The sequence below is a fragment of the Carica papaya genome, chromosome 6 (genome assembly GCF_054855325.1).
Source record: "Carica papaya isolate Zhongbai chromosome 6, ASM5485532v1, whole genome shotgun sequence".
Taxonomy (NCBI): domain Eukaryota; kingdom Viridiplantae; phylum Streptophyta; class Magnoliopsida; order Brassicales; family Caricaceae; genus Carica; species Carica papaya.
Genome location: NC_142314.1, coordinates 35116004 through 35126532, shown reverse-complemented (window position 1 = coordinate 35126532; position 10529 = coordinate 35116004). Strand labels below are relative to the sequence as shown.

Here is a 10529-nt window from a genome sequence, read left to right as displayed (position 1 = left end):
CGTGTGCTGTGAGTTGGTAAAAGTACTTGAAAATAGTTTTTAATAAAAAGTAAATTATATATATATATATATATAGTTTTAAGTGAAAAACGATATATTAATTTGTAAAATTTAGTGTAAAATATGTTTTATTAAAATGATAAAAAAATATTTATTATAATTATATAACTATTTTAATAATTTAAATTATGTTAAAATATTTTTGTTATAATTTACGCTATTAAATATCTAATTTTCTCATTTTAAGAATATTTTTTGTTAATTTTATTTTATAAAATGAATAATAAGTTGTAAATATTCTATAAAGGGGATAAATAAAAAATAAATAAAAACTTAAGGTCCAAATATATATATATATATATGTGTGTGTGTGTGCGTGCGTGTCTATATATATATATATATGTATTAGGCATGCAAATACTCTCTACAAAGTTCCAAACCCTCTGTAAAATCCTCTCTCCATTTTCAAATTCAAACAGTTTGGTCCTCTGAAAAACACATATATAAACACGTCCCGCTCGTATTACCGCGCGAAGGAAGCTTTCTAAAAAATGGCAGCTAAGCTATTGGCATTGGCCTGCACACGGAACGACGCCCATGGCGGGCTGTCTCCCAGACCTCACTACCCCTCCATGCCCAAGTATCCCAAGGGCGTTTCGTCTGAGCAAGACGATAACGATGTGTCCAATGCCGTATTTCAGGTAACCGGAATGACATGTTCAGCCTGCGCCGGCTCCGTCGAGAAGGCTATAAAGCGCCTTCCAGGGATACGCGAGGCCGCCGTCGATGTTCTCAACAACCGCGCTCAAGTTTTCTTCCACCGGAGTATCGTTAACGTACGTTGTCATAAATTGATTATAACCTTTTTGTGAGTGCCGAAATCTCTGATCGATCTAGTTTTCTTTTGGTTTCTGTAGAAAACGATTTTTGAAAGGTATTTTCTAATCGATCTAGCAGTTCTTCTTTTGGTTTTTGTAGAAAACGATTTGTTTATTAGGTCTTAAATTAGATTATCTAGCTGATTTTGATTGGGGTGATTAATTTGAATTTGCGATTGAAATGCTTGCTTTGATTTAGTGGGTTTCACTTTAAAGTTTAAGTGGGTGTTTCTGTTTACTCTCTTTTTCTTTTTACATGTTTTGTGTATGAGATAATTGACGGCAATGATCCATTTTCGTCACCACCAAACAAAAAATTTGATACGATGGCTATCTCAATTCCTTTTTGACATTCTTTTTGGCTTGGTGCCGACAGAGAAACGTCATATTCTTTACTTTTTCAGGATGAGTATGTTCATGACACATTTCATTTACTGCCATACATTTTCAAACTTCTGTTCTCACAAAATGATTGATATTTTTAATTGGGTAGCTATGTTTTCCCTCTTGGGCCAGGCCTGAGTTTCCCATCCAGGAGTGACTCCCTATTAATTTCTCTGTTTTAGCTTAAACACCGAATTGAGTCCATCAACCCAATAGGGTTCGTCTTCATGGTACTTGCAAATTAAAGTTTCAAAAGCACCATCTCCAATTTGGGAAGATGGGTTTCAATATAGGTTGGTAGAGAATTAATTTGGGTGTGTAAAAGCCGACAAATGTTTACTGCTAAAAAAAATCAGTCCTGAGTGACAGACACTTTCTCTATATCCAGTTCTGGTTACTAGATGGACCTACTCTCTTTGTGGAGCTTAATTTCTATTTGTGGTGAACAATTTGTCGTTGATTATTAGGTTTTAAGCTTACTCTGCCTTTTTCAAACTGATAAAGCCAATCTAATTTTTTTGACCAACCAGCTCTACATAAATAATAAGTATGTGGTATAATAATGTTTATGAGTTGAAATTATAATGAAAGTACTAAGAATGACACATGAATAGAAAGTAATTTTTCATAGGGAAAATTCGGTGAAAAGCATAAAAGACGAATAATATTATTGCATGACTTATAAGAAAAAAGCTTTAGTTTTTATTTTAAGAGTGTGCAAATGGGTCCGAACTGATTTAACCGATGAAGCCAAAATATTTTAGGCAAATTGCTTTAGTTTTGGTTAAACTGGGTTAATTTGGTTTTTAACCGAAAGCCATAATATTTTTGGTTCAACCATCGGCTCCAAAAAATTCTGGAACTGAATCAACCTGTTTAACATATATATCATGCAATACAATATTTATAATTATATAATATAATATTTTTTATAATATATCACAAGGGAACTTTTTTACGAAATAATACCTTGCTTTTTAAGGAATGGTGCATCCTAGTGTGAGGATGAAAATATAAAATATATTTTTTAGTTTCAAGAGTTATGATTGTTCTTTATTTCTCTTTTAAATTTGATGACGGAAATTAATGGAAGTACAGTGCCTCCAAGGTATGATAACACCAGCCCCATGTTGTAAGTTATACCTTTTATTCTGCGTAGGGTGTTTTTGCCACTTAAATGTTTTGAACAAAGTAGGAAGGCAAAGAAGGACTAGGTTGTATTAGATTCTTCTCTAGGATAGGTTCAGAAATAATTAATAAGCTAGCTGATATTACACATACATGTACACACGGATCATGGTCCTGGCTTCTTTCTTATTTTTTCATGTCTTCATATTGACATGAAGTAGGATATTTTATATCACTCTCTGGGACAGACTCAAGAAAAATTTAGTTGGCTTGGCTCAAGCAAAAACATTGATCATGATCCTAGCTTCTTTCTTATCTTTTGATTCACTAATTTGAACTAAACATTATGTAGGAGGAGAGTATTCGTGAGAGAATCGAGGATGCTGGATTTGAAGCAAGATTGATTAAAGATAGTGCAAATGAAAAATCCACGCACGTATATAGAATACACATAAATGGAATGACTTGCACTTCTTGCTCCTCAACTGTTGAAAGAGCTTTGCTAGCAGTTAATGGTGTACAAAAGGCCCAAGTGGCTTTAGCAACAGAAGAAGCAGAAGTTCATTTTGATCCCAAAATTCTAAGACACAACCAACTGCTAGAAGTTATTGAAGATACTGGATTTGAAGCGATACTTATTAGTACAGGTGAAGATGTGAACAAGATCGATCTTCGGGTGGATGGTGTGCTTACTACTCATTCTATGATAATGATTGAACAATCTCTCGAAACACTGCCAGGGATTCAAGGCATTGATATGGACCCTCAAGTCAATAAAATTTCTGTGTATTATAGACCTGATGTGACAGGACCGAGAAATTTCATTAGGGTGATAGAGTCAATTGGTTCTGGGCATTTCAAGACAACTATCTTTCCTGAAGGAGGGGGAGGACGAGAAAATCACAGACAAGAGGAGATTAAGCAATACAAAAGCTCTTTTCTTTGGAGTTTAGTTTTTACAATTCCGGTTTTCCTGACCTCCATGATCTTTATGTATATTCCTGGAATCAAGGAGGGATTGGATACTAAGGTAGTCAATATGCTCTCCGTAGGAGAGATCATAAGGTGGATCCTATCAACTCCAGTTCAGTTCATAATTGGCTGGCGATTCTATACTGGCTCTTACAAAGCATTACGACATGGTTCTGCCAATATGGATGTTTTGATTGCATTGGGAACAAATGCAGCCTACTTCTATTCAGCATACTCAGTACTGAGGGCTGCTATCTCTCCAGATTTTAAAGGCACTGATTTCTTCGAGACTAGTGCAATGCTTATATCATTTATTCTACTGGGGAAATATCTAGAAGTTTTGGCTAAAGGAAAGACTTCTGAGGCCATTGCCAAGCTTATGAACTTGACACCGGACACAGCAATACTTCTAACTCTGGACGATGAAGGGAATGTGCTAAGTGAAGAAGAGATTGATAGTCGCTTGATACAAAAGAATGATATAATTAAGATTATTCCTGGTGCAAAAGTTGCTTCAGATGGTTATGTTCTGTGGGGGCAGAGTAATGTGAATGAGAGTATGATAACAGGAGAGGCGCAACTAGTGCCAAAAAGGAAAGGTGACCCAGTAATTGGTGGTACTGTGAATGAGAATGGGGCATTACATATTAAAGCAACAAAGGTTGGTTCAGAGAGTGCTCTTGCACGGATTGTTCGTCTCGTTGAGTCAGCACAGCTGGCCAAAGCTCCAGTACAAAAATTTGCTGATCGCATCTCTAAATATTTTGTGCCAATGGTATATGGTTTAAAACTTAACTCTGTTCCCTAGTCACAATTTTTAGCTTAACTAAGAGTATTTGGTGTTGTAATGGCACCAATTTTTTTAATTATGTCTTCCTTGTGCAGGTAATTATTTTGTCATTTTCAACTTGGCTTGCATGGTTTTTAGTTGGAAAATTCCATGGTTACCCAGAATCTTGGGTACCATCTTCAATGGACAGCTTTGAGCTAGCCCTCCAGTTTGGGATCTCTGTCATGGTTATAGCCTGCCCATGTGCTCTTGGCCTAGCAACACCAACTGCTGTTATGGTTGGTACAGGAGTTGGTGCATCTCAAGGCGTGCTCATTAAAGGAGGTCATGCATTGGAAATTGCACATAAGGTAAGCATTTAACACCATCTTGCTTTTTCCTATGTCCCTTTTAATAATCATTCAGAATATTCTCTCTTTTTCAAATTGAATTCCTGTTTCAATATCCTTTATGTTTAATCATAATTAGAACGATATCTAAATCTCTAAATTAATCGTAAAGATACTGATCTTGATGCTTTAAGCACTCTTCTTCTGTCATTTGTTAATTTTTGCTGATTTGCTAACAGTGTCACTGCAAGTACTAATTGAATGTTTTTCTTCTTTATCCTACTTTATGTGGCATAATTCGAGAACCATATATGGGTTGCAAATTGTTATAGTCAAATTCTTAGACTTGTTTCCTAAATCCTTATTGTTGCTTTAATGCTTGATAGCTGCAGAGCCATAAATCATTAAGTTCAACTTTGTGGAAATAATTGCAATCTTTAATAAAAGTTTATTATGATTTTAGGTCAGTTGCATTGTATTTGACAAGACAGGGACTCTCACAGTTGGGAAGCCAGTGGTTGTTAACACTAGACTTCTGAAAAATATGGTACTCAGAGAATTCTATGAACTTGTTGCTGCAACTGAGGTATGCTTTAGTTTCACTCATGTAATGGTAGCCATTTGAGAGAACCTGTATTAGAAAACTTAATTTTGTCTGCAAATAAGGATTTTATAGCTTTTTAAATAGTTCAGAGCGAATTAAATATTTTCTTTGTACAATGACTTATGTTGGTGTTGTAAATCCATTATAGATGAATAGTGAGCACCCATTAGCCAAGGCTATTGTTGAGTATGCCAAAAAATTTAGAGGAGATGAAGAGAAGATAGTGTGGCCAGAAGCACGGGATTTTATCTCTTTCACCGGCCATGGAGTGAAAGCTACTGTTAGGAACAGGGAGATAATAGTTGGAAATAAGAGCTTGATGCTAGAAAATGGCATTGCCGTTCCAGCTGATGCTGAAGATATGCTAACAGAAACTGAAGAGATGGCACAAACTGGGATTCTGGTATCTATAGATGGTGAAATTACTGGAGTTCTGGCCATATCTGATCCATTGAAACCTGGTGCTCGTGAAGTCATTCCGATCCTCAAGTCTATGAGAGTTAGGAGCATCATGGTAACAGGTGACAACTGGGGAACTGCTAATTCCATTGCTCAGGAAGTTGGAATTGAAACTGTTGTGGCAGAAGCCAAACCTGAGCAAAAAGCAGATAAAGTTAAACATTTACAGGTATATGACCGAAAGAAACTGATTTTTTTCCATTTATTTTGCTTTCGGTATGGAATTCTTGGTCCTTATTTTTTGTGCACTAAAATTCCACATTATTGCATACTAAAATATTTCCCTTTATAATTATATTTTTCTGATATTCATAGGCATCTGGCCATGTTGTGGCAATGGTGGGAGATGGAATCAATGACTCCCTGGCACTTGTAGCGGCAGATGTTGGCATTGCAATTGGTGCTGGCACAGACATTGCCATAGAGGCAGCTGATATTGTTCTTATGAAAAGCAACTTGGAGGATGTTATTACAGCCATAGACCTTTCGAGACACACCTTTTCCCACATTCGTTTGAACTATGTTTGGGCTCTGGGTTATAATCTTCTTGGCATACCAATAGCTGCTGGAACCCTTTTCCCATCTACAAGATTCCGTTTACCACCATGGATTGCAGGTGCTGCAATGGCAGCATCTTCAGTGACTGTAGTATGCTGTTCCCTATTTTTGAAGTATTATAAGAGGCCCAAAAAGCTAAGGAATCTTGTGATGCAGGGAATTCAGATTGAATGATTGATGGTTGTTGTTCATTTTTGTGTATATGTATAGGAGTGACTTTTGGTTTGGATTGAACGAGTTAAGCTAGGTTGTGATGGGATCAAGGAATCCAATTTAGTAATAAAGGGAAGATTTTCATTCCGGTCTTCCATGTATGTAAAGGTGCTGCTGTAAGGAGGGTATTATGCTTCGTGTCTGTGAATGAACTGAAGCTACTGAATTGCTCAAGGACAGCTGTTACGCTGCATTTTGGTCGTGGGAAATTAAGCTCCTTATTGTGCATGGTGCTGCAGATTGGGTTGTAGTTTCCTTCTGAATTGCTCAAGGAAAGCTGTTAGGCTGCATTTTGGTCGTGTAGAAATTAAGCTCCTTATTGTGCATGGTGCTGCATATTGGGTTGTAGTTTCCTTCTTGAGTGGATGTTTTGGTTTTTGTTCTTTCTAGTGGAAGAGCTATTAGCAACTGCAATTGCTTTAGATGCTTTCTTACAGGAAGAGGTACTATTATGTTTTATCTTTTTAATGGTAGCTTCTCTACTATAATATTGACAGTAAGGGACGGTAATTTGGTCACTGAAAATTCCCAGGGGTTGTCAAACATCACAATACATACAGATGGGTAAGGTTTGTGGATGAGGTTCCAAAAAAGGGGAAACTTGAGTTGATCGAATGTGACAACAGTGCCATCGTTAAGCATGTTGCACTTACCACTAGGGATTTGAGGATTCTTGACCCCTTATTCTCAAACTCCAATTTTCTTGGAAGTGGATTAAGAAAGTTCATATCTTTTTAATATGTTTCCTTTTTCTCTTCCCATTCATCATGTTAAGTTTTAAATTCATTGCCATTCATAGCTGGAGTAAGTGCAAACACATTGATATTATTTACTAGGACAAGTGGAAATGCTTTTTCTTCTTTGTTCTTCTATATGGATTGTTTTGTTATTATGATTACCTCAAGGCTCATGAGTCATGGACAAGACCTTGTTTAGCTTTCACTTTTCTGCAGCCAGGGAGGAAGCAATGTCTGCTATTATCGGATCCTTCTCTCCAATAGATGCTTCCCTTTGTGGATCACCGATGGCAATAACTTCCACATAAAAGCCAATTTGAGATCCATAGAGCAGACCAATTTCAGACCTTGAAAGATATGCTTACCCTGCATTGAACAAACTGGCCAGGAATGTCAAGCACCAAGGATCTTGAATGTGTATGGAGTTTGAAAGGCAGTCTTTCTGGCCTGCTTGCAATACAGAAGGTATTTTTTATGAATGATATGTCTTAATATTTAATAGTTACAAAAAATCAAGTGGGTGTGGGTTAATTTAAGTGCACTTACCAAGCTAGCTTATTGTAATCTGATGCTAGGGAAGAGGGTGAAAGACACAAGAAAAGTAGTTCTTCACTTAATTAAGCATTGTGCTTGGTTGGTCTGGTTGGTAATGGTTGAATGCAAATTACAAGTTTGCTTATTATATCTAATGCTCGGGAAGAAGGTGAGAGAAACTAGAATAATACCGTTAAAAAAAGTTTTTTTATTGATGTGTATTTTATTAAATATTATAACTCTATACGTGAAAAAATTTTTAAAATATAAAAGAAAATAAATAATTAACTATAAAAAGTGTAATTCGCATTTATACATTGATTATTTTTAACTGATAGTTTTTTCACTTACTCAAGCAATGTGTTTGATATTCATTTTGATGGTAATTGGGAATTTAGTAAAAATAAATTTCTATTAATTCTTGAAAAAAAAATTATTTAATACAAAACTTCTCCTTATAAGAATAGTAAAAAAGTAAATTACTAAAAAAGATATCGTATCTTAAGTTTTTTCATGGATCAATACAAACACATGACGTTTTTAAAGAACAGATTTACCACATGAGAGGAATCAATAGTTCTCGAACATGAATGAAGTGAGCTATTCTGCTAGAAGATCCAACAGTTATGAATATATATTCATGAACTCTGGAAGTTTTAGGTAGTCCAAAAATAAAATCATACTAAAGTATAAACATATAATTTGAATAAAAGTAATATACAGAACTGCATGTTTTGTGAATTTTCTTTTGTAAGTTGACACATTCTTCACTGATCTATTAATATCTCTAATCATTTTAGACTGATAATAATATTAGTCACTATATCTAGTTTTTTTTTTTTTTTTTTGTAGAAATGTCAATATTTTAAACTACATTTTTTATTCCCTTATAACAACTAGTCATCATGAACAATAAAAAGAAAGATAATTTTCTTTATATGCATGCTTCATATTTCTTCTTTTAGATGGCTGAGAAAGAGATTTGTAATATATTCTTTATTGAGCTCGTGCTAGTATAGGAAAAATTTTATGCAAACTTTTCTCAAATAAGCTCTTTCGGTAAAAGCATTAACCACTTTATTGAAATTTTATGTAGAGCATAAATTAGCGACTTATCATAATAAAGTATACGATAACTCTTGATGGATAAGTAATGTTCCCAATGATATATTAGTTCATATAATTTTGGATGATAAGTTAAATAAAAGTGTTTTGTTTCATTTAGTTTCTTACTTTAAGTTTTATAGGTTGATTTTTTTGACTTGAAACAACATCTATCCCAATTTGAAATTCATTGCCCTCCGCGAGAAATAGTTAATTAAAGTATGATTCTACTAGTACAAAAATAGATCGATAGATAGATACATATAGATATATATATATATAGAGAGAGAGAGAGAGAGAGTATAGTGTAATTGAATTTATCTATAATGAATAAGTATATCTTTTAAGACTTAATTATACGTTATGAATTAAGTATGTTCTACATATATTTGTATTGATAAGTATAAAGAATTATGGAATAATTGGTTCACAAAGTTATATATAACAAAATTTGGTCTCTAAATATTCAATCTTTATAAATATATAATTTGTTGTTTTTGGATGAAAATGTAAAAGATGATTTTTCGAAGTTATGGTGCGCAAAAAACATGCAAAAACTTAAAGAAAATTAGATGAAGTACATTCATGATATTTAGACAATGAGATTAGATCACAAAAGACTGTGACTGTTGCAAGTGTCGGCTGCGACTGTTGCAAGCATCGACATATTTTGAACTTTACAGATATGATTATGTGAAGAAACATACCCTTATATGACGAAGTAAATACGTTACAAAAAAATAAACATTATTAATTTTGATAGAACTTAAATTATATTACTTCCTGTCTCACTTTTAGTTTTGTACATGATCTATTTTTAATATTTTCTAATCGATTTAATTTTAAATTTTTAGATTAATTTTAAAAATTTTCCAGACATATTTGAATAATAACATGAAATAAATAAATAAATAATTTAAATTTATAGTATTTTTAATGTTATTATTTTTATACAGTACACAAAATTTAAATTCTTAATTTCATTTTAATTTTTTTAAAAAATTAAATTAAATTCTAAATTAGTTTGACTTGGTTTTTTAATCTACATTTCAGTTTACAGTTGCATTAAAACCCGAAAGTGTACGGACATAATCTAAATCCAACGGCTTCTCGTTCGTCAACGTGGCAGAATCCGATTGGAAGCACGCGTAACGAGGAGGTGGATCCCATCTGATTGTGGGAAGTGTCCCATACCCGACAAGCCGTACGATTGTCCACGTGGTAGCATGTGGATGGTGGGGACCACTTAAGAAGTGCACGTGGCAGCAGATAAGTGTCCCCACGAGGTTTGACCGCGGATTGCGGGATCTTTGTACGGGCTATTTTGGTTTTGGGTTTTGTGCCGTTGGGGCAGCTTTGTATATGTGACAAAAGACAAAAGGATTTTAGGTGGGTGGGGGATTTTTAATTTAATTTAATTTATTAATTATTTTTATTATTTTTTTAAAAATATATTATTTTGCAGAAATAATTTTCTTTAAGGCTTGTTTGGTTGGTTTATATCCATTTTGGTAGGTCAAAGTGTCTTCCAATCATCAAACACCACCTCTATTTTACATGTGTAAGAGGGAATATAAGTATTTATAGATAAAAATATATATACATTTTATTCTTGATAAAATGATAATAATAATGAATATAATAAAAATTACATAAAAAATATAATCTAAGTTTCAACTAATTCTAATAACTTTGTGGTAAATTTACAATCAAACCCTTTTTATTTTCGTGTAAAAAAATTAAACTTGTGATATAAAATAAGTAGCCGACATACTCGGTACATTGATTTCTTCAACTAGGAGTTATGGTGATTTACAAAAGATTGTTTATCCCACATCG

General features: G+C 33.9%; 1 protein-coding gene across 2 annotated transcripts; it reads left to right on the top strand.

The window, feature by feature from the left end:
* Positions 1-404: 404 nt before the first annotated feature.
* On the top strand, positions 405-7531 carry LOC110807776 (putative copper-transporting ATPase HMA5). Of its 2 annotated transcripts, none has more exons than XM_022033010.2 (6): positions 405-836; positions 2743-4137; positions 4248-4502; positions 4945-5067; positions 5234-5713; positions 5860-7531. In XM_022033010.2, exons 1-6 carry the CDS (start codon positions 552-554, stop codon positions 6274-6276), a joined length of 2955 nt encoding a protein of 984 aa, XP_021888702.2. In that variant the 5' UTR covers positions 405-551; the 3' UTR covers positions 6277-7531. The 2 variants fall into 2 exon arrangements, with proteins under 2 accessions (XP_021888702.2, XP_088079109.1); XM_088222983.1 differs by having other exon boundaries at positions 747-868.
* Positions 7532-10529: the final 2998 nt, after the last annotated feature.

Bases quoted from the DNA above. Each gene is read 5' to 3' on its own strand.
- LOC110807776 (XM_022033010.2), top strand. From the start codon at position 552: ATGGCAGCTAAGCTATTGGCATTGGCCTGCACACGGAACGACGCCCAT. The intron at 4,138-4,247 runs GTATATGGTTTA...TTCCTTGTGCAG, and splicing joins CTAAATATTTTGTGCCAATG to GTAATTATTTTGTCATTTTC. The intron at 4,503-4,944 runs GTAAGCATTTAA...TTATGATTTTAG, and splicing joins CATTGGAAATTGCACATAAG to GTCAGTTGCATTGTATTTGA.